Source organism: Podarcis pityusensis (assembly GCF_964106645.2).
Source record: "Podarcis pityusensis genome assembly, chromosome: 3".
Lineage (NCBI taxonomy): Eukaryota > Metazoa > Chordata > Lepidosauria > Squamata > Lacertidae > Podarcis > Podarcis pityusensis.
Genome location: NC_138026.1, coordinates 55,887,247 through 55,914,250, shown reverse-complemented (window position 1 = coordinate 55,914,250; position 27,004 = coordinate 55,887,247). Strand labels below are relative to the sequence as shown.

The 27,004-nt window shown below is 40.7% G+C and overlaps 1 protein-coding gene across 5 annotated transcripts in view; it reads right to left on the bottom strand.

Annotated features, from left to right (window-relative positions):
- Positions 1-26,905, bottom strand: part of NKAIN2 (sodium/potassium transporting ATPase interacting 2) — a gene marked incomplete at its 3' end in the record, with an annotated part of 443,436 nt that extends 416,531 nt beyond the window's left edge. The window contains exon 1 of one of the 5 annotated variants that reach the window (XM_080999765.1): positions 25,856-26,905. In XM_080999765.1, coding sequence (XP_080855891.1) covers positions 25,856-25,909 — 54 coding nt within the window. In that variant the 5' untranslated portion in view covers positions 25,910-26,905. The remainder of the gene's footprint in view (positions 1-25,855) is intronic. The other 4 variants (XM_080999762.1, XM_080999761.1, XM_080999764.1 and 1 more) reach the window with 4 other exon arrangements.
- Between the last annotated feature and the right edge of the window lie 99 nt (positions 26,906-27,004).

The following is a 27,004-nucleotide window of genomic DNA, read 5'->3' as shown; positions in this document are numbered from 1 at the left end:
GCCATCTCCTGGCATCCTTTGGCTACTCATGTATATTCGTTTATAATTCAGTGCTTCTAATAAGTTAATGTCTTAATTATTATATCCAGATAGAAAGGTAAGTGTCCAGTTTCATTTTGTGATTATACTTGACTTAATCAAGTATAATCAAGGGCAGGCACTTCTTTAATCCAGCAACAGAATTTAAGAGAAGATTGAAGGCAGTAATGCTTCTGAATACTAGTTGCTGGAAATCACAGGAGGGGAGTGTGCTCTTGTACTCAGTTCCTGCTTGTGAGTTTCTCAATAGCATCTGTTTGGCCACTGTGAGAACAGGACACTGAACTAGATCGGCTCTATGTTCTATCAAACATCAGGCTATTTCCTATGTTAAATTTTAAAGCTTCCAAGACTGTAGTGGAAGTGTCTTGTAGCCGTCAAAGCACACCCTTACAAAGTGAAATTTCTCCGATTTAATGTTCAGGATGCAGGTAGAAGTCAAAGTTTCAGGAACAGCTGTTTGAAGGTTAGTGAATTTTCCAAAATTATGTTCAAGCTCCTACATAGGCCCCATGTTTCCATCCATAGGGGCTGGGTTATTTGTCAGAACGAGATCATATGGATTATGTGCCTCACTCAAAGCTGCACAAGGAGCAGTTCTATGCATACCCCTTTGATAAAGTCTGAACGAAGTCCAATAGCTTCTCCAAATTAATTTCTGCTGGATCAATCTTCATTTAACATCAAGGCTAAATTGTTTTATGGCTAACAATATTGTTTTCCTTTTTTTTATATGTATGACCTCAATTCTTCTTCCCAGTGTGCTCAGCATTTATTTCTGTCAAATTTAGAACATGCCATTAATTCTCATTAATATATATTGTAGGCTTGGGAACAATTCCTCAAGAGCAGGAAACAAGAGAAAGACCACGAGGTCCAAATGTAGAGGTAAGGGAGTTGTTTAAGTGGAATATGTTACTTTTGGGGTGTCTCCGCAAGCTCACACACTTGTAAGTGAAATCCCAAAAAATCTAGGTCCAATTAGTTCACTGAAGATAGTAAGTTCTCAAATGGTCTAATATTTTGCCTCATATCAACAGGTCAGGATTGGTCTATTAGATTCTTAGAGATAGAGATTAGATTTTAAGTGTCAGTCCTACACACCATAGGCTAGCATCAGCAATTGTGGAAATGACTTGGATGCTGCTTATTCTAATGCTTGTGCCCTTAAAAAAAAGGGGTCAAAAACTGCCTAGCTCAGAGTTAGATCATTGTGAGGTTTCTGCACTGACCTATCTGGTCAGTCAAATTGTACTGTGTTCTGACCATAGCTCAGTGGAACTGCTTGAGATGCAATAGAACTTTACTTGGTCTGCATTTTTTTAAGTGAAATGACCTAATTCAGCCTAATATATGGACTAGAACATCATTGGATTTTGCACTTCCCTGTGATAGTCCTGGCCTCAAAAAAAGTATAAAAGACATTGAGCAAATATATGCATTTAAGTGCATATTTTGTGATAAAATGCATTTAATCACAAAATACGTATTTAAATATGAATTTAAAAAGTAAAACCAAAGATTATTGTAGAAACAGGATGGAATGAATTTATGAATGAACACATGTGAAATTTACATGGACCAAAAATAGACTGAGCTGTCCATCTGTAGACAGAGCTTCTGCTTTGCATGCAATGAATCTTCAGGTTCAGCCTCCAATATTTTCTCGAATGACTGGTAATGATCCCTGTCCAAAACCCCAAAGGCCCACTGCCAGTCAGTGTGGACAATACAGAGTCAGATGGTCTAGCTTGGTATAAGGTAGCATCCTATGTTCCCCAGGACAAGAAATATGGCTTATTCAAAAGAAATGACATGCCAATATATTAGCTATATTAAGATAAGCAACTAGGATTAGGATGAGAGGCATTTCTCATGTTAATTGTGTTCATCTTCACCAAAGTCTGACGAATAGCAATTGCCATTTCTCCATGTCTACATAAATGTCCCATAATTCTGTATTAGATTTTATGAAATAATAGAGCAAGAGATATCACCTTTTGAAAGTATTATCTCTTCAGGTTGCAACCTGAAACAGATCTTCAAGCTTTATGCAGGCTATCTAGTTTAAAAAAAACAGACTTTAAATATATATTGTTTGGCTTAAGGATATAACACCTCCTGCAGTGGTACCTTGGGTTACAGACGCTTCAGGTTACAGACTCCGCTAACCCAGGAATAGTACCTTGGGTTAAGAACTTTGCTTCAGGGTGAGAACAGAAATCACGGTGCGGTGGTGGTGCAGCGGCAACGGGAGACCCCATTACCTAAAGTGGTACCTTCAGGTTAAGAACAGACCTCCAGAACGAATTAAGTTCTTAACCCAAGGTACCACTGTATTTCTCTCAATATGTGACTTTACTCAAATGATGCCAAAACTCTTTCTATAAATATTGTTAATTTAGGCATGGCTGCATTTGAGCACTTCCTCAAAGTGAAAACAAAATAATATATGCTGTTTCATACATCTTTATATTTTATGTCATGTATGCTACCTGCTTGTTCAACTGACCAGGCAAAAATGTTGGTTACAAGATAGGGGAGAGGAGGCATCCATGCCTTGTATCACATTTAAGTAGAAAAGCCACATAATATAATCAATTTGATAATTCTTTAGAGAATTATAAATAATTTCAATCCAGTTAAAATTCAGAAAAGTGACATATTTTAGAAGAGCAAACAAAAAATATTAATTCCAATCTGAATTCAGATTGGCATGCGTCTAAATGCTTTATGCACATCCAACTATAAAACAGCAGTTGGGTCTCACTTGTGTTTAGTGATAGCAATCAGATCAATCAACCGACAGATGTTATCAGATCCCTGTCATCCTCTAATGAATCCAGATTGATTGTTATGAATTATAGTCTTCATTACTCTTTGAATTGCTCCACTAAAGTGGCAGTGAATATTTTAGAATCTTGATTTATGAGTCAATATTAATTTGCAATTGTCACAAAATATAATCTTTGTCAGTTTTGAAGATTGCTGGTATATAGGCTTTGTACAACACTGGGGAAAACATTGTTTATTCATTAGATAGATATAATAAATTGTATGTGCAATCAAATGGGGAATCAGCAACTCAATAAAACTTTATATCATCCAACCATGTGGCGTTAAGAACAGGTCAAGGTATGATGTTTCATGAACTCAATGTGAACTGAACATTCCTAGACTCATGTGCAAAGGCAGAACTTCCCATCTGACCTCACCTGCCCTGCATTCAAGCCTCATCTAGTTAAGCTACAGCCACATCAGTGTTGGGAAGATGGCTATGCCCCCATCCTGGGAACTGCAGTTTACCCCTCACAGAGCTACAATTCCCAGAACCTTTAACAAACTGTAGTCCCCGGGATTATTTAAGGGAAACCATAACTGTTAAAGTGGTGTCAGTGTGAGTCAGTACTGCTCAGTCTATCTCAGTGTCACTAGGATTCAAAGCAGGGTTATAGCACCAGATGGAAATTTAATCCCTCCAAAAACTCTGAACCAGGGAGGGAGTGACCCCATCCTTCGCCAAAGACCTGGCTGTACCTTGCTGTCATCTTTTCCACTGAGGCAGTGATGTCCAAACTTTTTTCAAAGAGGGCCGTGGGGGCCAACCAAACGGCCAACCAAAGTTGGTGAGCTTTTTTTAGGATTGAAGTTGTTGAGGTTTTTTTAGGATTTTACCCCAGGAAATAAACTGCCACAGGGGCCAGATTAAACCGACTGGCGGGCCGGATTAGGCCCCCAAAATGGACTTTAGACATGCCTGCACTGAGGGAATTCAGGACAATTCTAATTACAGTAATCCACTCTAACATAGTTTGCAAAGGGGTCAGACTACAGTATATCTCAGTTCTTTCTGTTAGCCAATCGGTCTATGATTCCATCATCATTCTTTTCCACCCTGTTGTTTGTCTGGTGGGGGAATTTTTGTTTTGTTTTTGCATTGGGCCACAGAGAAGATTCCACATGTTCAAAGTAGAATGCAAGTACTTAAGAACCCATTCTTTCATATTTGTATCCTTGCAGCTTTCTTAAGGCTTTCTTTTTTACATTTCAGTCTCCCATGGAAAACAGGGCCCAGCTTATTCCAACCAGTCTGATAAAGATTGCCCAGGGCTCTTAAACTGCATGGCACAGCTGTACTATGTAGATTTCAATTTTATGAATTGCAAAAAAATAAAAAAATAAAAATTACAGAAACAGCGTTCTGATTCCATTGCTATGGAGAAGATGAACATTCCTACCAGTTTATTTTAAACCTGGAACAGTGGGACCATCTGCATCTGACAAATATCCACACTGCATAGCTCTCATAAGCTTTATCTGAGTCAGTATATAGCCTCTAGTTTTAGATGATCAGCAGCATAATAAAGATCCCTTTTTGGAATGCAAGGACTGGCTATTGATGCAAGGGCTCTCTTTCCTTGCAGGCATGCAAAGATGTTGAATATCAAGACACCATTTATTCAGAAGGGCAAAATAACTTCCTAAATTAACCTCCAATACTAAACCCATTTTTAAGGGGAAAGTTTCTGGTTTGCCAGAAGTGGCTTAGTCATGCTGGCCACATGATCTCCGGAAGCTGTCTGCGGACAAATGCTGGCTCCCTTGGCCTATAGAGTGAGATGAGCGCACAACCCCAGAGTCGTCTGTGACTGGACCTAACAATCAGGGGTACCTTTACCTTTATGTACTAAATACGTCATGTAGATCTTTTAGAACTTAAGAGGATAAAAACTCCAATATAGCTATTAGAATCACACTATCCTGTGAGGTTCAATTAATCAAAGATTAAAATGTGATAGGTGAGACAGGCTGGCAAATATTGGTTCCCTCTGGCCATGTTAGACTGTTTCATTTCAGTGAATACGCTAGGGGATTGAACCAGCCGAGAACTTTAAATGATCAGGCTGAGTTTCTGAAATTACTTTCACACTTATTAGTCTCAAGAAAAGGCAAAGTTGTGTGCTCCATTGTTTTCCAATATAATAATTTTAAATAATAAGAGTGCTTAGACTGTGCAGAAAGTTTCCATGAACAACCCCCGTCCCCAAGAATGCAATGTTCTCTTCTTTGGCATGTGCATTATCAATCACTGCATGTTCTCCTTACCATAAGACATGAAACCTGCAATTCTTTGCTCCTTAAATGTGCCATTGGTGACCCAGATGGAGTAGAGGGGAGAATAATGGCAGGAACAAATTTTGGTTACCAAAGCTTTAAGGGAGGAATTTTCTGGGTTTTATTCTTCTGTGGGGAGAAATATTTTAGTAGTCCATTAGTAACAATGGATGGATACTAATTGTAAATAAATAGTAGGCAAGCTTGGCAGCTTCAAAGTTTTTGGCTTTGCTTACGAAATACAAATAAAGCAAGTATCCTAAATTAAACCATTTTCTAGGGCATCAGAAAATTTTCTAATGCAAACAGAATCTTTTTCTGATGGAAGCCCCCCATCCCCTGCAAATTACACTATGAAATTACCCCAATTTGAATTGCAAACAACAACAACAACCCACCAATCCAAGATTTTTTGAAAACTCACATCTCTGAGACTAGGGGTATTATGACTAGCAACTCCGCTCAGAAGTCAAGCTACCACCTTTTGCATTAGAAATAGCTTCCAGGACATCTTCAAAAACCACCTTACATAGATTAATCCAAACAGGAAATTATCTGAGCATGGATTAATGTGGCCAGGCTGTCTCTGTCCAGGAACTGGAGAAAGGTACTCTGAGTCACAGAAGACACCTAGGTCTTCAGTGACAGGGTAGAAATTAGGTGTACATACCCACAGTACACAACTGCTCTTTCAAGAATAGACCATTCACCTCATTCCCTTTCCTGGGAGCCACCAGATCATGACATCTCTATCTTATGGTGATTCGGTTTCAATTTTTCATCTTCATCCCACTGGGCCACCTATTATAAGAGCCAGGTACTGGTCCAGAACCTGCACAGCCTCACTCGACGGGTGCATGAGCTGCTTACATGGGCTATGGTAGAATACTTCTCTAGAAGTTCTTTTTTTATGGTTGGTTGTGTTAAAAATCTCATTGGGGAAAAATACACAAAGATCTTGTCAGAATGTTTATAACTAGAAATTCAGTGATACAAGTTTTTGTTCAGGGTTTCTCTTCCTGGTGGGATTTTATATGATGACACATCCAGTCCTCCACTTCATGGGCTTCAGTCCTGAGTCATGATGTATAATGCTTTACTCGCACACCTCAGTTCTTGGTATAAAAGGGCTTATGACTACCACTAAGGAATTAGCATACTGATGGTACATGATATGATTGTTGCAAACTTACATGTTATTAATATACTAATTTCAACATTTCTTAAATGAGTTTTTCTCAAATTGTATCACACAGTTTATTAAGGATATAAAAATAGCAGCAGTCAATCTGCACATATCTGGAGGCTGTCCAAAATTTATACACTTCATTTTATTGTGCTTCACTTTATTGCACTTCACACATATTGTTCCTTATGAGGACATTGGTGCAGATACAGGCAGTCTGACCCCCAGTCACCATTGTCATCCCTCTTCTGGCCCAGGGGAATGGAGCTGGCTAGGGTTGGAGACAGGTTTTTCTCCTGCAGCTCCTTCAGCCAGGTAGGATGGGCTTAACAGACTACATATAAAGCATAACTTGGCACCGGGAAACTTATGCACTGGGAAACAAAACAGAATTGTATGACTTGCTTTATTGCAGTGGTCTGAATCCGAACTTGCAATATCTCAGAGCTATGCCTGTCTACTAAATAGCTTGATAAAACAAATTCATCTGATTATGCTGTTTTTTCCTATTAATTTCAGATTTCTATCATGTGTCCCTCCCCCCTACTAGCAGAGCATCTAATACAGTCATTAGTTCAAGTATTTAGGCTGACCTCTTTCCCTGTTTTCCAATCCCATCACAAAGCAACCAAGTAACATGTTCTAACCTTAATCCCTAGTTTCAGCATGATTTGAATATTTTATTGCAATGGTTACATAATTATCAGCTCCGGTTAATATAGAATAGTTACGCTCACAGTACTCTACCAACATTCAGTTTTCTGATTTCTATCCAATACTGAGCAGTACTGATTAGGTGGGAATTGACATCTGTATTCAGTCAAGCAGAAAAAATGCAGGTGGAAAAATGTTGCCTTTGTATTGTTGATTTATGCATTAAATATAAAACCAGCCATAAAACTTTATTGAACCTTGCCCATAAATCCACACGAGTAAAGTCAACCAGTTATGAGTCAATTAAAGATTTTGCTGTGAAATCATTACTAATACTTTTATTGTATATTTAAGTCATAACAATTCATGACTGCACTGGGAAAAGTCATCTGTTTACAACTAAGTAGGCCAGTGGGCTACCAGAGTACAAATTTAGCATCCCATCATTAATTACTGGAAGTTCATTTTATAGAATTAGAGATATATTTACATATAACAGGTTCCTTTATACACCCTTTGGTTAGAACTTGATTGTGCTAAATAATTCAGGCACGGTAAGAACTGAGCAAAGCTTACAGCAACCTTCCCCAATCTGGGGCCCTTCAGATGTTGGGGGCTACAACTCACACCATCCCTAACCATGTTTGCTGGGACTGATGGGAGTCCATGTTCAAAATATCTGGAGGACACCAGATTCGGAAAGGCTGGCTTACAGCCTAACACCATCTGGTATGAATCTGTTTGTCCTTTTTTACTAACTTGCTGTTAGTGCATTTTCACTCTGAACAAGCAAAGAGGTGGGAGAGAGCCCACATGTACCATTAAGATCTATAGCCACATGGGGAAATGTAAGGTCCACAAATCTATGCAGATACGCAGGGGAGAAACTAACTACTACTAACAGCACTACTAAGGGACTACTAACAGCACTACTAAGGAACTACTAAGATTTGCTTATTTGCTTAATAATAATACTTAATAATAAAACCTATAATACTCATGCAACCACATCACACTTCAAGCGTAATGGCAATGGCAGTGTCATCTAGGAGGAATTTTGCTTATAAGTACAAAACACTAGGTAGCCAAGTGGCCAAAAAAATAATTTTTATATATATATATATATAGAGTAAGAAAAAAAACAAAAAAACTTGGACACCTCCAGTTAAGGCTCCTCATGAAAGGTTATATCCACTCCAAACGGTAATCGCCCCTTCCCCCCAAAAAGACAGGTTGAAATGTGGTAAATGCACATTAAAACCCTTTATGCAGGAAGCTGTTTGCGGGAGAATGGAAGCAAAGCATAAGTAGGTAAGGAAAGAATGAAATGCCCACTTCTCACCTGTTACAAAAGCCAGGTGCCTGCCCCTGTCTCTGCTGAGTGGGATTGGGGGAGTTCTCTTGCATTGGCAATGATCCTCAATAGCCCTTTATTGTTCCCTTAATGGCCCTTCCTCTGCAACTGATATTTCTCCCTTCCCACCCCACCCCAAATACAATCCTAGATTGTATTAATTTCTTGGTTTTACCCTAAATCTATAACACCCACTCATCCCACCTTTCTGCTACCATCCACCTAGAGCAGAAGCAGATCTTGCTCTTTTGAAGGCATCCTTACATGTAGTGTATTCGTTTTACTTAAGAGTGGGTGAGTAATCAACAAGGGAAGTGCAGGGAAGAAAGATGGTCAAAGACAAAAAAAGAGGGGGGAAAGGAACTGGAGCACTTCATTATAGCAAAATATATTACAACTGAGAAATATTTATGCAGCTCTGGACATGTGCTATTTCATTGCAAAGCAGCAGTGGCTGAACCATTTTTCAAGTATTGGTTCTCAATCTGAAAAATATGAATGCATCTAACATTTTAGATTTCTTTCTTCCTACACACGAGACTTGTTGAATTTCAATTGAATGAAATAAATCATCTTTATTTCTTGACCTTTCAAAGATGTGTGTGGACCATGTTTTATCTTGATCAACAAAAATATTCCAGGAATCAAAGAGTATGCATTCTTAACATACAAAATTTATTTATTCTTTAGTTTTAATGTTGTCTCACTGCTGAATTGTAGGGCTCCAGGGGTGGGAAAGGGCTTGAAATAAGCATCCTGCAGAATACCACAGGCATTCTGGTCTCACAGCAAGATTGAGGTCTGAGGCTCATGGGCACCATCTAAACTGAAATACAGTACCAGCCTACCAGGGTATTATAAGATGACTCCTTGGGCCTGTCATTATCAATCATTCCCAGCTGAATCTTTGCCTCAGAGCTTTCTCCTCAATCTAAGCAACTTGTCTCCAGTGTGAGCTTGTAGTTAAACTATGGAAACTTAGATGACTTTAAAGGGGAGTTATACAAATACATGAAGGGCAAAGCTATCAATGGCTGTTAGTCAGCTAAACTGAAGTTTGGAAAATTGAGAAATCAAGAGAAAAAGAAAGTGACAGACTCAGCCATCCCTACCCACAATTAAATTATTGCAGTGTGCTTGAGGAGTTGCCTTTGGAGAGTATGGAACCTACAGCTGGTGTTGAAGTCAGAAGCCAGACTATTAATAGGGGCCAGTTCCGGCCTTTTCAGTGGTGGTCACCCATTTGTAGAATGCTTTCCTCAAGATGTTCACCTGGTACCTACATTAACATATTTTCTGTGCCTGGCAAAGACCTTTCTCTTCTAGCAGGCATTTTACTGCTAACCTCTTTATTATCTCAATGGGTGTTTTAACTGTCTACCTTCTTGGTGATGGAGAGAAGTAGCGTTTAGTTCATTATTATTTTAGAGTTAATCTCCAACTATTTATAGTGCTTTGCTATTTTTTAACTTTCTGTATATTTTGTATTATACTGTACCGGTATATTGTAAGCCACCTTCAGACTATTTTTGTAGTAGGTACCTATAAATAAAATTAATAATATTTTTAAGAACCCATATTTCCTTCTAGAAAACACTATGGGTGGTATTCAATGTAATTTTATTTAGAGTAGACCCACTGAAATTAATGAACATAAGTTATGTCATTAATTTCATTGGCTCTTATCTGAGTAAAACTTATTTTAACATCTCCCTATATCATGACATCACATTACAGGATTTATTCTGGAAAAGCGTAGTCACTATTCAGGACCACTTATATAACTGCTGCCATCATTGCTGCAATGGCACAACACACAAACCCCAAATTTTGCCCCTAAAAACCTACTGAAATCAGTAAAGAATCCACCTTTGTTGCCAGCTGCAAATTCAAGACCCAAAGCATGCCCCTGCCACAATTTACTTCAAGGTTTCTCCATGAATGTAGAGTAAACTGCTCCTGTGAATAAACTAACACTTATCAGGGCAGGGAGTAGGGAATATCGTAAATGCCTATTCAAAATGCAATTAACCACATACATGGTTGATTATAGCAGGAAGCAAGGATGCTAGAAGCTTCATTGAAATATTGATCACTCCATTATAGGAGTGACTCTGTCCTACGCAACTATGGTAGTTTGACCCAACTGACTGTTTTATGAATTTCTGAAATTACACAGGTGCTATGAATAATATAATCATGTTTTGGAAGGCATTCTATAATTTAGTGGAGATATTTCAAGGGAGCCTCTGATATACATACTTCATTCTACAAAGGAAGCCTAAAGGTTCTGTCTTCTGTCCTTTCCTGTGATTAAGGAGTTGTTCTGTAAAGAGGGGTGTTTGGTTTCAATTTCTACCAGCAACAGTGATTCAGGAATGGAAACGGGAGTTAGCAGAACACCCAGAAGTAAGCTTTGCCTTGTTAACAATTACTGGAACGTCTTCCTGTGGTGGTACTCAACCCATAGCTCCTAGTTTCTACTGCAATGCTCCGAGTCATCAAGTAGCCTTCCATGTTTGTTGCTGTGAGTCTAGTGGTGTAGTTTCAGCTCTTAGTTGATGCACAGCTCTCTGTTGAAAAACAGAACTAGCTCCCTTCACATAGGCAGAAAATAGAACTGAGCTGCATGCAATGTTCTGCTAGGTGTTCATCTGTGACTGCTTAGCAATACTGCAACAATTCTCCTGGGGAAACACTCCGTTTGTGTCTCAAACTTACTGGAACTGGCTGGATGTTGCAACTGGAACGGCATGCCTTACTTCAGTGGGTGACCTGTGGCCCTGGCTGTTTTTTCTAGCAAAAGGGTGACTCTTCGCAAGCTGCTTATGTTTGGACTGCTAAGTGATTCAATCTTGTATCTCCAAACAGCAGCAGGCTTCATGGATTCTTTCTAGCTGCCTGATTACACATTGTTTGTGGAAGCTATGTGCATACTGGATGAGGTCAGAGAGCCACCATCGTGTGTTGATTGGTACCTTCCCTGCATGGCTAACGTAGGATGTTGTCAGTGAATGGACTCATTTTTGTGGTGGCAGCTGGGTTACCAAGACAATCTGTGAGAATGTATCTGCATTGCTCAGTTGGCACTTGTTTCTGCAGATATTGTTGTGCTTCTGATTTTACTGCTGGCTGAGCATAAACTTTTTACTACATTATGTCAGCATTAGCCCTAGTGGAGCGACTGCAGTGGGTGGGAGAGAATCATGGGGTCACTCTGGCTATATCTACTCTGCAAATAGGAAGTACGCAATGCCAAATGTCAATGCAATTTCCCCCCTTAAGACTGTCCTAGAATAATATTGTGCTCCGTGTGTTGGCTTTAGTTCCTGCCTACTGATAGACCCTAAGACTAATACATCCACATTTAATTTGGGTGACGGTGACTGTAGTTTATACAATGTTATGATACAGTATTCTAAAAAATAATAATGCTGGAATATGTCATCTAAATATTGGACAAAGCAGAAGCAATGACAACTAAATGTAAAGAAAGTAAGTTAAAACAAACCAAAACATAAAACAGAAAGAATATAGAAATCCACTAACAGTAAAATAAAATAAAAATACAGAATTATGATCCAATCACAATGCATCATAAATACAGAGCACTTGGGGGGGGGGGGGTCCATGCCAGATCAAACTGACAGATCCCGGAAAGACAGTAAATAGATTAATAAGATGTACCACATGCTAATGCACTAGCACTTTTTTGTGCTTTAGCGATTCTCCATAGAAGAGTGACAGATGCAGTGCTACACAGAGAGAGAACTAGTGCGTAAACAAAAGCTTATTGTCTATTGCAAGAAATAAGAAAAGAAAATGCCCCAAGGAAGAGTTTTATAACAAAGCTACTTCCTATAATGAAGTTTTATAGTAAACTATTTTATATACCACACTTGGGTAACAATAAGCAATGGTAATATTTAACGTTTGCAAAGTACTTTAAAAGTGAATGAAATCTTCATAAGGAACAAACAAAATAAAATAAATTCCCTCTAGGCTGCCTGCCCCTGATTTTGATTTTAGGGGGAGAGGGGCAAGTTTGGAGTCATGAAAAAAAAAAGAGCCTTACCTAAAAATGAAAGAAAAAGGAATCTGGGACACAATCAGAATATTCAGGCCCACAAACTTTGAACTGTATGCACAAGTCCCTGGCATAAAGGAACTGTTTGTTTGCTAGGACAAATTTCCCGGGGTAGAGTGTGCCAGCAAGGTGCAATCCATTTTTTTTTACTACATATAGGTTCTACAGACTTTGTTCTCATTGAACTATTCTCTGCACCATCATACTTTTTGTAACAGCATCTTAAGTTTGCTAGAGTGTTTTATAGTATTTTTATCCCCACAACCACAATCTAAAATAGACCATAGTGCATGTTTAGCAAATAACAAAAAGAACAGTACTAGCACCTTAAACACTAACAAAGCACATAATGGCATGAAGTTTGGGGGGGTTAAAGTCCACCAGATGCATCATTCTTGGTAATCCATGAAGGTTTATTGAATAATACTGTTGCACGCTATCTCTGAGCAGTGCAAAATTCAAGGAAGTTCCAAATGTGCTTACCCACAGTACATGTTGCCTTTTGGAAAACGGGGCAAAACAGAGCCTGTGGTGTCTTTGTGATATATGGTTTATTTACACATATATACAACCTGAGCTAACCTCTAAAGTGTTGATTGACTATTGCTCAATTTCAGCTGCAAGCCATGTCTAGTTGGCTACCCCTTTGATTGAAAAAACACCATGATAATGTTCTCAACACCACACAATGAGCCAGCAACAGAGAGGAGGGTCTTAAAGTCATCTGAAGATCCTCTGTTGTGCTTGTTTCTTCTAAGTATGAAGACAAGGAGGCTCTTGACAATTGGTTTACTGAGAAGGGAAAAGTATAGGCAATATTCTAGCCAGTCAAAGTGTGATGCAGCCAAAGAGGTTTAACTATTGGTACTAGCAAGTCCTATTTGTGAAGAACCACTGCCTATTACAGACTTCTGATTAGGAACTATGAACCTCAGAAAAAAGTGGCATGAACATGCACAGAGTGCATCTGCCTCATCACTGAGGAACCTCTGTCTGTATTTCATTAGGTGATTCTACAATGGGTCTGCTCTGCATAACAGAGATCCTGCTGGATCAGGCCAAAGGTCCATATAGCCCAGCACCCTGTTATCATAGAAGCCAAACAAACATACCCAGCATTTTTAAACCTAAAGAAAACTCTGTATGAAGGAAAAATATCTATACAGTGGTACCTTGGGTTACAAACGCTTCAGGTTACAGACTCCGCTAACCCAGTGGTACCTCGGGTTAAGAACTTTACCTCAAGATGAGAACAGAAATCGCAGCAGCGGGAGGCCCCTTTAGCTAAAGTGGTACCTCAGGTTAAGAACAGTTTCAGGTTAAGAACAGACCTCCGGAACAAATCAAGTTCTTAACCAGAGGTACCACTGTACTTCTCTCAAGTACAGGGTGAGTCCTTTAAAAGAAGCTCCATGTATAAAGAACCCTACCATTCTGAAAGTGTAGAAAGCTGCAACACACACATAAGCCACCCACAATTTCTCATCACAATCCTCCTCATTTACAATAAGAAATGTAATTATTAAGTAAAAAAAAAGATATTACAGAATGATACACACTCTGTTCACCATTGTTCAGTTTTAACAAATAGTATTTTTTTAAAATAGAAAAGTAACCTTGTCAAATAACAACCACACTCTTCTCATGGCTAGTTATAAAGAATGTGCTTTGAGAAGTGGCTTTCAAGAAAAGAGCTCTGAGCAATCTCAGACTGCCCTTCAAGGCAGCCCTAGTAGACCAATACTGTGTGTACTGGTTAGCCTTCATAAGCAGAGATGGAATGGAAGCCTTTATGGTGGGGCAACCTTGACAGGCAGTTCAATCACATCTTGCTGCTGCTGCTGCTGCTGCTGCTGCTGTTTTCCTGCTTAGAGCACATGGGAAGGATCTCTTTGCCAGAGCTATACTTTTGGATTAGGTTTGGCTGAGTGCTACCGATTGACAGAAATGTTTGCAGAGCTTCTCCAAGTTCAAGTTCAAATAGAAATATAGAATGTGTGTGGGACAGGAACTGGTGTTCAGCTTTGAGGGGGTTTGGGGGAAGGGCGTTTTTTATTGTTTGACATTCTCCTTGGAAGGGCTGTGCCCCAACAGCCTTAGCAGATCACCTTCCACTGACAGGGAGGGACCTTTCAGAACACAAATACATATTCCCACCTTTTTTTCCACCCCTGAGACCCCAGGGAATGAATGTGGATCTTCTGTAATTCAGATTGTGTTCGTTATCACTAGGCTATGGTCCGCTCCCCAATTATTTGCATTATGCCACAATTTATATGCAAGACAGGGAATGTATGGTAACGGTAAATATGCTTTTAAAAGAAAGGACACTTGAGAGATACAGAAAATGTGTGCACATTTTACCTGGGACCTTCACAGAGTTGTAAACCGATAAACATTTCTCATAAGTTATGGATGAACTGAAATCAAGAAATTATTAAAAATGCATAAGTGGGATACATGTGGAAACAGAACTATTCACTATGCATGTTTACTTTTTAGCAAGTACAAAGACAGGCAATTTCATTCTCCCAGCATCATTTCCTCCCGCAAAATGTCAAAGAATATATAATTTGTTCCAGTATTTCTATAGAATATATATAGATGATAGATAGATAGATAGATAGATCTCACATATTGCAAATAGAGAGTGCTCAAAACCAATTATAGAATACCTTTCCTTTCCTTTCCTTTCCTTCATCCAAATTTAGAACCAGCAAACTAATACTAAGAGCTGCCCAATCCATGTTTACTTGGAGTTAAACGCAGAGCAAAGTTAAATGGCTGGCTGTTTATGCTAGTGCCAATTAACCCCCCCCCCCCCATAAAGCTATGGCATTTAGTACAATAATCTGTTTTATTATTTGTTAGATTTAATATACATTGAACAGTAAGCCAGACGAACATGAGAAAAAGTGATTAATATTCTATCACTGATAACCTAGCTAAATACAAAAAGGGTTGTGTATTTTACTAAACACAGGCATGACAGGGACTGGCTGGAAGATAAGGAGTGGTGGGAGGCTTGAGCTGGAGAACCCATAGGGAAGCATCAGAAGATTAAGGCTCAGAGGCAGGGGAGGAGTAAGAGGACTAGGCTAGTGCCCTAAGTGTTCCCCTGGTGCCTCCTCCCCAAAGCCCAGGAAGCTTCTGCCCTGATTAGGGAGGGAGTGTGAGGCTCCGATGGGTCCTGCCATCTCTCCAAAGCTCATCCGACTTTTAGGAGGCGGCAGGAGGGCTCCAGCATCATGTCAGAGCCCTGGCACCTCCTTCACAAAGCCCAGGAAGCTTCTGACCGGCTTAGGGAGGGAGGCGTGATGGTCATGTGTGTGACATCAGGATGTCACAATGTCACATGCATGACATCGCCCGCCCCCCAATCACAAGCTGGCACCTCTGACCCAAACTGTTCCCCTATAAAAATATTCACTGCACGCCACTGGTGGTGGGACGATGACGACTGGTCAGAGGAGGAATGGGGGCAGAATGGCTGGATGTTCAACATGCAACAGGAAATAGTGATGGAGAGGAAGATGAGGCAGAAGATATTATAGACATACAACATGCAGCTGATGGGGGCAGGGGGCTGAGGCTGCACAGGAACCTGCCAGTCTTACTGTATTCAGCTCTCCTTCCCCCTTGTCTCCAAGAGCTAGAAGAGTTTTGGATGTAGTGGAGCAACAAGCACAAAAAGCACAGGGGCCCCTGCCTGATGGAGTTTAAGACTTCAGGGAAAACAGCCAGACGGAGAGGAGACTTAGGGGGAAGTGGGAGGCCCAGATTGTCATTCTGACAACTGCTTTACTGGGGCCAGTCTCACCATAGGTTTCTCTGTTTGTATTCAGTTTTTTTAAATAAGAATCAACTTTACTGCTCGTCTCTGAATCTCCCTGCTGACCTGCAGCTGAACCAGCCCTGACACATATAGGATTGGGCACATAGAAATAATTGGCATGGTTCTTGGATCTTGGCCTAAATATTTCAGCAAAAAAATAGTTAGTCATGGACTGCAGATCCAGAAAACCATTCTGTTGGTCTGTGTTTTCTGGCCTTATCAGTTCCATCAACCAGGTTACTGTGACTGCTGGTCCAAAACCTGAAATGAGCTTTATGAAACCTAATGGAAACACTCAATAATATGTTATTGTTACAAATAATAGTCTATTGAAATGAATGAGGGCTGGCTGTACAGAAGCATTGCTTGGTAAAGTAATAATGGGTCTTCATAGTAATTATTATTATTATTATTATTATTATTATTATTATTATTATTACTACCCTGCCCATCTGGCTGGGTTTCCCCAGCCACTCTGGGTGGCTCCCAATCAAATATTAAAAACACAATACACCATTAAACATTAAAAACTTCCCTAAACAGGGCTGCCTTCAGATGTCTTTTAAAAGTATCACTGCAACAATATTCCATAGAATTCTGTGAAAATATTAAAAAGTAGCACAACGCTCCCCAATGTGGCACCTTCCAGATAGTGTTTGAGTCTAAAACCCATCAACCCTAGCCAGTGGTCAAGGTTTATGTGACTTGCATCCAAAGCACCTGGAGGACACCAGGTGCCGGTAGGCTGTACTAGAGAAATGTCTGAATCTTTGAGCACAAGGTGAATGCCTCCATATTAAATAGGCAGAGTGTATTGGGAAAACCAAAACACAAAAATGTCACTTAGACTACAATCCCATGCACACTTATCTGGGATCAAGTCCCCTTGAACTGTAAATATTGCACTGTTAGACTTGCATTCTATCTATATACAAAAAAGCACTACCTGAATAGCTTATAAACTTTCTTTATTTGGAACTATGCACAACCTCCAAGTCTCATGAAGTAAATAATTATCAATGCATTGCATTTAATTTCAAGAAGAGAACACAGTCTTAATTTTATTCCTCTCTCCCTCCAAGGATTTCCTTCATTACCAGATATTAATTCTTTGAATTTTCTCTTTTGCATTGCAGACAACTTGACATGCATGATTTGCCCTCTTACCCAAGAGATATCAAAAGCAAGTAAACTAAAATGTCCTTTCCCCAATAGTTTCCAGCACTGCTTCATAATACAAGAAAGAGCACACAGATGAGCCTTAAAATTGAATTTCTCAATTAAGATTAAGGCTGCAACCCTTGACTACCACATAGTAAATGTCATTGAACAGAATGGGACCTGTGTCAAGATGCATAGGGCTACATTGTCCATTTGAATGGTAAGTATTGCTGGTGGTGGCTCATAGGCTGCCAGCTCCTATCTCAGTCACATGAAGACAGAGCAGCCCTCCCTTCAAATACTGCAGTATGCAGTATGACAAAGCCAGTTCTGGCCATAGAGAGGGGCTTTCTTAATCATGGCTCCCCAGTTGTGGAATTCCCTCCTACTGGAGTTCTCATTGGCATCTTCTGCTCACCTACTGAAAAATCTGTCCACGTCATTCAGTATATGGGAGTATATGAGCACACAGTTGTTGGTCGCTTTGTGACTATGTATTCCGATAACTGATAATTCTTATGGTATTATGTTTTTATTGCTGGTGCATTATTTTTGTACTTTGTTGTCAAATGTTCACTGCTTTGAAAACTCTTATTGAAGGCAGATTACAAATATGTTAATAAAGGATAATGATAATATTTCAAACTATAAAGATGTCAGGTTTGTTTTAATCTTGTAGAACATGCAGGCATTATATGGGAAGCATACAACTGCAAAAAGTGTCTGATATTGCTCCACAAGTAACATCACCTGTGACATAGACAGTTCCATCTCTCAAGAGTAACTGATAAACTATTTGACTATGAAACATAGCCTTTTCTTGAACAGCCCCACACATCTTACCAAAGTGTGTCACTCTACATGAATATAAGATATAGTATGAAGCTGGTTGAATCTATCATTGAGGCATGTGCAGTCTCAAAGTTTCTCATGTAAACTGTGACAATTTCATAAATGTCTCATATGAAAGAAATAATGAATCTCTGAGTGCTATGCTTTGTGAGACATTAAATGAACAATGAAATTCTGTGCCCTTTAAGCCAAAAATGGGTTATGTCATAACCCTTGCACAAATGGTATCTAAGACATACTTGTTGTATAGAGAATCGAGTTCTGTTCTATGTGGTTAAATGTGTCGTTGTTTTACCATTTATGCAATACAGACAATTAAAAATGCTGTAAGACATGAATAATAGTACTGTCTCTTCTGAAGATTAGATACCTCTGACGATATTGCTAGATTGCACAAACATAATATTATACATATGCTGTTCTTTATATGCAAGTTTATAATACCACAAATAATACATCTACTGCTAGTACTGTGCTCATATACACCATGGCTTTAGTTCAATGTAGAATTATTCCAATTAATCATGAGACTGGTAACTGTACTTGTACTGACATATGAAGTACTTTAGAAACTCCATATGAAACAAAATTGATTACTGTTTTCACCACACAAATTACCAGTAACCAAATATGTCCAATTTTGGTTTCACGAGTCCTAGCTCTGCTGCTTAGCCCAAGAAAACTTCAACAATAATTGGTTTTCAAATTCTTTAGGACATTATGAATTTAAAGCAAGTTAGTTGTCACGACTTCCCCAAAGAATCATGGGAATGTCAAAAGAAACTTGGCTCCATTGTAAAACCTGTTCCCGGGATGAAAGCTGTGGCAAGCCAAGTATAAAAACTTGTGTAAGGCAATGACAATTAAATAAAGTTTTAAAAGTAACTTTTAAGTTACTAAGGTAGAGAAATGTGCCTTAAAATATTTTCAGATGAGAGCATTTTCCAGATACGAAATGTTTTTCAGTGAATGTTCAGATTATATGTCACCATGAAGAAAGACCAGGAAAGTGTGTTATATTTGCATTAAAAAAAAAAAGGCTATACAGTACACTATAACTAATTTTATCTTTAAAAATTACATTTCTACATACTATTGAAAATAAAATCTTGTGGTTACCATGAAAAAGAGAATAAAAGGGGGGGGGGGCGGGGAATGTTCCCAGAACATTTTGTATGAGGTAAATTACCTACAGTATATGGTAGTTTCCAATGGTCTGGAGGAGACATGCTTGGTGTGGGAATAGTCAGGCACCCAAATAAACCAAAGTGCTATTAGCCAGAGACATATTTACATAACGCTATATGTGGGCATCAAAATGAATTCTAGTAAACAGTGCTGCCACAGGAACACAGGAAGCTGCCTCATACTGTCAGGCGAATGGCTCTCATAGCTCAGTATAGCCTACATGAGCGATGGGCAATATTTTGCCCACCAGATGTTGCTGGCTTTCCCATCAGCCCTAGCCAACATGGCCAGTGGCCAGGGATGATGGGAACTGGAGTCCAACAATAGTCCCATCTCTTCAGTTTCCTCTTTCCTGGTCTACACCGACAGACAGGGTTTCAGCTGGGATCTGTCCCAGCCCTGCCTGGAAGTACCAGGGATTTGAACCCAGGACCTTCTGCATGCAAAGCATATGCTCTAGCTCACAGAACCACACCCTTTTTTATTTCTGCCAATTGATCAAGGGAAGAAGAAGAAAAACTGGCCAGCCCTGCTGTTGTGCCTTTAACAGCACAGCTGTTGGAAAATCAACAGTGGAAGATTTTCAGAGTATGCAGAGAAACAGTATCACCATTTCAGACTCTACAATCAGCAGGTGAACCCTTGCTGGTGGTGCCTGAGGGTTGCCCAATTGGTGTTTACCCATAATATGGTATTTTCAGTGGCAGTTTCCCAAGTTCTAGCCCAACACTTCAACCATGACACTACACTGGCATTCACTTGAGCTTTTCATGGCTAAAGAACACTGTTTCTGGCAAACGTGAGATCACTGGCTGATAGAATGTTTAACTGTTTTGGAATGTTTTTGAATTTTTTTAGAATTTTATTAAAAATATATAACCAATGCTGTGTTTGCTGCCCTAAGGTCCTTCAGAAGGAAGAGTGGGGTATAAACTGAATAACAAGAATCAATTACTGTATTTCTACATAACAAGCTGCTGTGGCACAGGCACAGAAACTACTTGATAAAATGATAACCCTGCCAGTAAATAGGGGTTTCGCAGATACAACTATAGGTGTGGATCTTTTAACTGCCTTTTAACTTTGCCAGTGGACTCATGAAAGTGACGATATCACAAAGTTTCTACTGATCCACTTGCCCATATAATTTTGGTCCTCCCCTTCAAAACTGCGAGACAGTTTCAACAATTGTAAAATATTTCCGAACCTAGTCATGTAGAGCTAAGTTTTCTTCTTCAAAGATGACAAAGCAAGCAGCTACTTACATGCCTGACTCATAGTAATCACAGTCATTTTGTTAAAGGCTGTTACTTCCAAGAGTACTCTTACGTAAGAGCTTTCACAAAATTGCATTCAAAGAAGGATACACAAAGTAAACTGCAGAAAACTTGCAGTGTGCATAGCGATTAAAAATACCACTCACCACCTACATAACATTTGGCCAATGACAATGTTCTTATTAGTAAACACTATCATATTATGTCTTTAACATTTATATTTTACTTGTATTTTCTTCATTAATATAAAATGGCCCAGCTAAATCCCTCTACTTTCCCTTAAACTTTGATCAGCCACAGAATTACTTTTGGGTAAGATAGGGGAGCAGATTATCATGTTTCAACTCCAGGTAGCTTTGGATGACACTGATTATTTTGATACAGGCTGCTTCACCCTGACTATGGGGCTAAAATTGTTGGGTCACTCTCTTGAATGACCTTCATCAGGAGATGGATGCAAGCAGGGGGACCAACTCCTAGAAGCCCAACCCTTTTGAGTCTCCCCCAATATGGGTGGGGGCAATGTTAAAAAAAATCAGGGCACAAGCATGGATCTGAGCATCACACAGCTTCAGTGACTGGCTCCTTCTCCTCCTTCTCCTGCCACAGAAGGGAAGGAATGGGGAAGCCAGTGGTGGTGGCAGGAGGAAGAGCCACCTGCCATTGAAGCTGCACTGCTGCCACATTCAGCTCTGTCCTCTGGCTCCTCTGATGTCTTGATGCAACATTGGGATGTCACATGTGTGATGCTGTCCCCTACCCAATCTCTCTCACAAGTTGGCACCCCTGGACGTAAAGAAGAACAACCACTGGAGCTCTTTGTGGTTTTCAAAACCACCAGCCATAGTATCCATCTGACTGTGTTGCCAGAGTGGAGCCTGGAAGCACAGTATTACAGTGACAACAATCCTTTCTGGAAGAGTCCAGGACACTCCATTGAAGGACTACTATGTCAACTCATGGCCACCAGCACTGGAGGTGTCACAGAGTTTCACTCAAAGAGGTTATCCAGATGTTTAGGCTGAGGTATCTCCAGTATTCAGATGGTACACAGATTTACTAAATACAGGGATGCAACAGAAACCAGGTGCCTGGATGCTATTCCAGAATAGGCAGCCAAACTGAAATCTTAATCAAAATAAGATAGAAATACTGTGAGTTGAACTAGACTGAGGTTTGCAATTGGTTTTGGATGCACTATTGTGCAGTTTAGAGGTACTCTAGGATCCAGTGTTATCTATGGAGGCACAGACAATCTCAGTAGGTAGGTGTGTCTTTTACCAGGTTAGGTTGGTTCACTAACTGCAACCAGATCTGGATAAAAAAATAGCCTGGTCACAATTACTAATTTTGTATCAGCAGCCTTCACTACTCATTTTTTGTTTCTGGATTCAATTTATAGTTGCTCTGATTTTGCTATGGAGTGTTTTAAGTGTTAAAACTGGGGGCCTCAGGCAATGTGTTCCACTGCTGTAGTCTTGAATGAAAAAATAAACAACAGCATTTCATATTCCACTCTCGTTCACAATATCACCTCTCTTCAAGATAGCCTCTCACTTTAACAACTTTGAGAAATTAGGAAAAAAAATTAATATGCTGATTCAATTAATAGCATTAGCTATCAGCAGGTTAAGCTTATTACCTTCTATTATTTCTCATATAGGTTTCAGAAGAAAATGAGCTGTCAGAAATGGTTTTCCATGACACACATGAAAGCTGGTTGGCATGTGGGTATGTGTTAACAAGAAAATGGAAGACAGAACAGAATGCAACTAAGACAAGCATGTGGATTATTCTTCAAATTTTAAAGCATTAAACAGTGCATAATACTGTTCCTCATCCTACCATGACAAAGGAAAGAGAGAGAAAAAACCCACTTTATATATTATATAATATTATATATTATATCAGATATTTACCTCCAAAGTAATTACTTACATATTTTGAAATTAACTCTCCAGGCTGAACATAAATAAATAAATAAATAAATAAATAAATAAATATTGACTGTAATCCTATACAGTAAGGGTAGGGAACCTGTGATTATTCATATATTTATGGACTTCGAATCCCATAAGCCAAAGCCAGCATGATCAATGGTCAGGAAGGATGGGAGTTGGAATCCAGCAACGCCTGGAAGATGACAGGTTTCTCAAACCCACTAAACAGAGTTGCTCATAAGTTTGTCACACTGTCTTGAGTGAGTAATACTTCTGAGCAACCATGTGCATCACTGAAACGAATCAAACTGTAAAATGCATTTTTTAAAAATACAACAACAAACTATTGCTTCAATTTTATATTTAAACCTGGTGTTTTTTTAGCATGAACCTGTTTCCCCAACAAACCGAGTATGAAGTGAATGTACTACAATGATTAATAGTGGTAGGAACATAGAGATAATATTGACAAGATCTCTGCTCCTGGACATAGACCTCCACATACAGCCTCCACACAATAAGTCTCTTACAAATTAACACCTCTCTTCAAGCTTTTCTTGTGCAAGTCCAGTACCTGATAAGCATAGTAGACAAAGTATCTCATAAGGCTCACAAGGTTACCGCTATCCAAACACAAGCCATTTAAGGGCTATTCCACATGTTTTATGGCATCAATCTCAGGCTTGTCACCAAGTGTACATTCAACAGGAAGCTGCAGCCAGTCATGGTTTTCATATGAGAACAGCTGTATGCATGGCATTTGCCTTATTCATACTTCCCCAACCCAATATGAACTCACATGTGGCATCTTGCACACTGATATCCATCATAATGCTGAGACTACTCATGAGTGAGCATTTGAAAGCCAATGCATAATCACAGGAATTGGGGAATAAAATTTGGTGGTCACTGAAAGTTAATTGCAGTTCCTAACTCCATCAGATCCAACATTGCAATGATAAGCTTTATTTAGTGTGAAAGGAACATCCCTCCATCATTGTTCTATGTTCATGAAATCTGCTTCAATACTTGAACATATCTGTAAGATATTTACTTATCCTGCATTATAAACAGTCTAACCATCCAGGCTGTCATTATGTCCTATAATTTAAAAGACCAAATCTTTTCTCTCTATGGATGAGCTCCATGTAACATTTACATTTGATTCATTCCAGGGCCCAGCAGAGCTAAAGTAATAACAGTAAGGCATATTTCATAAGCTCCAGTATTAGGATGGTTGTATTTTTTATTCTCACACTCAGTCCTGTAATCTATGTTCCTTCACAGACCCCAAGAAATGGTAAATGTATATCTATCTGCCTTTTGCTATCTCACTCCCAAGCTAATGTTGATGCACAAGTTTATAATCAACCTCTAGGATACACTGAATACTCTTGTGGCTACCTTTAAATACATTGCTGTAGCTGTATTGGGTCAAGTCAACAAGGGGCACAAACCTTTCAATATCAGACACTGGGGACAGCAAGGAGGAGAAAGCTGTTGCCCTCATCATGCTTGTGAAGTTCCCAGAAGCATTTATCTAGCCATTGCTGGAAACAGGATGCAGGACCAGGTGAATCTTTAGTCTGGTCCAGCTGGGCAGTTTCTTTGGCATAGAAAGCCTAAAACTATTGTTCCATTTAGCTTTTGGGGGGGGGGGACTCCAGTGATAATGTTAAACAGCTTACGTTCCAACAATTTTGTTTACAAGGGTTGGGGGAGGGTTTGTTTCAAATAACTTGCACAAGAATAAATCAAACACACAGAATCAGATACTTCTGTGAAGAACAGGGTTTAGACAAGCAGAATGCTTCCTGCTACACACAAAGATGATAGATTCACTGAAACATCACAGATGTGTAGGCTCTGCGATGGTCAGTGAATCTTTCCCATGTACTGATTTTGTTCCCAGAATGGTAATCTTATTTTCCCATGCAGTCTTCTTAAGCACCTGTCTTTTGGGAAAACTGGTGGTACTCTGCCAGTTGGAAGAGTGTACTGTAACCGTTTTCTGCCTTTTCAAGGTTAACTGCTTTAACACTGCAATCCTGTGAATGCCTACTCAGAAGTAAGTCCCACTGAGCTCAATGGGATTTGCTCCCAGGTCAAGAGTGTATAGGATTGCACCCTTAAGGCCCCATTCCAAACGTGTTCTACCATAGACAACTCATTCAAGGTACATTCAGAAATGTGGCATCTTCTGAGGCTGACTAACTGCATAACAGCAACATCCATTCAGGGTGTTCAGAAAAACTCCATCTGTGAAGTTAGACATGCATAAAATAGGCACTGCAACAGATTTTCTAGTTAGTATCTCATCTTCAGTATGTGGCCACAATAGAGTTGAACAGTTTACAGTTTACTCTCTTTTGTTTGTTTGGAAACAACATAATTTTAGCACTGCTTGGAAACAATGAAAGCTTTTACCACATACTTCAAAACAATCATCCTGCTGAATTCATACACACCCTTTGTCTCTTATCTGATTATCTTGGCTCAAGTTCATAACCATGCCTAAAATAGTGCTCATTCCATTTAATTAAGGAAACCTCTAGTCTCTACCTCATACCTTTCTTAAGATGAGTTAACTTTTCCTCCCTCACTGCAAAGCTACATGCTTCTCATCAGCCACTCCATCCATTGTAATTACCTATGAACTGCCTTCCTTTCAACAAACAAACAAAAACCATGCTCGGTCTTTCAAAGTTCCCAAATCTCTTTGAGATCTATTGAGCTTTCAAGGAGAAAGGGCGGGTGTGTGTGTGTCAATTTTTAAGGTTAGGAGTCGCATCCTATGCTCGTTCACTACGTCCCAATCGCTTCCATTCTCAAATAAACCAGCACAGAACTGCAGCCTCAAACAAGTTTACCCCGTGCCCACGTGAATGTCACTCAGGGAGCCCCTGTTACAACACAAGCCGCAATGCCTATACGCACATGCCGGGGAGCAAACTCCATTGAAAACAAAGATGCTTACTTCTGAGTAGGCATGCCCTGAGCTCACTCCTGCAGCCCATTCCTCTCTAACCTCTTCTCCCCTCACAAACGACAAACAGCCATCGGATTTGGCCTCTTGCTTCTTGGGGGTTTGTTTATACTTTTGTTTTATTGGAGAGAGGATTCAGACAGGAAAAAAGGGAAATCAAGGAGACCAGCGACTCACGTACCAGTTGCATGCCACAGATGAAGATCAGCGTGCACCTGCCGCTGCAATAACCCATGTTTTTTTCCTCTCTCTCTCTGTCTCTCGGAGGCCCCTCGCCACAGCTCCGCTGTCCCACGCAGAGCCCGGCCGTATCCAATCAGATGCCGGAAGAAGCCAAGCAAGCCGGAGCAGCACTCGGGGGGCTCCCGCCTGCAGACGCCGCCGCCGCCGCCGCCACCAGCGCGTCCCGAGAAGTGACAGGCATTAGGACCGCGTGAGCAGCACCCCCTGCGCGGACAGCAGCCGCCTTTGCAGCCTTCACTCCCCTTGTGCCAAGATGCCTCCGCCAAGAGCGGCGCGGGAGGCGGCGGCGGTGGCGGCGTCCCGGAAGCCGGCGGGAGCAGCGGCGCTCCCCGAAGGCATTCGGCGGGCCCTGCAAGTTTGCCAGCCGCCTGCGCTCAGCCCGCGAGCCATCCAGCCCACTCGGCGGGCGAAAGTGGGCTCAGCTCATTCCGGCGGGCGGAGGCGGCGGCGGCGGCCGGGAAGCCCCCTCTCCTCTCGCGGGCACTTCTCGCTGCTGCTGCTGTTGTTGTTGTCGTCCCCCCTCAGACCGGCGGCCGAGAAGCCTCCGAGGCTCCGCGCTCGGCCAGGTATTATTCCCCTCGCGAGGGCTCGAGTCCACCTCCAGTCAATGGCAGAGCGGTTATTCCCAATGCAGCACAGCAACAGAAGGAGGAGGAGGAGGAGGAGGCAGGGAGCTGGCGGCGGCTGCCGCTGCTCACAAGCATGACAGGCGCTGTCTCTCCATGTAAGCAAGGCAACGGCGGCCGCCGCTCCAGCCCAGCTTGGAGAACGCGGGGAGGGGGCGGCGGCGGGTGGGGTGGGGAGCGGGAAAGGAGCGGAGGAGGACCTCCCAATCCCCTTATGACTTTGGCTCTGCTCTAGACTTCGGGGTCGTCTCCCTTGTCAGAGGCAGGCGCGCGCGCGCCAACACAGCCTCCGCTCACGCTTTCGCGTTCCTCTCTCTCTTTCTTTCTCTCCGCCCCGGGTTTTTTTGTTTTTTTTTCCCACCCCCGCCAGCGTCGCTGAGGAAACAACGAACTTGAGGGAGATGTTCTGCCGCTTTTGAAGGGTGTTTTTTCCCCTCACACAAGAGGTGGCGGGCAGCGGG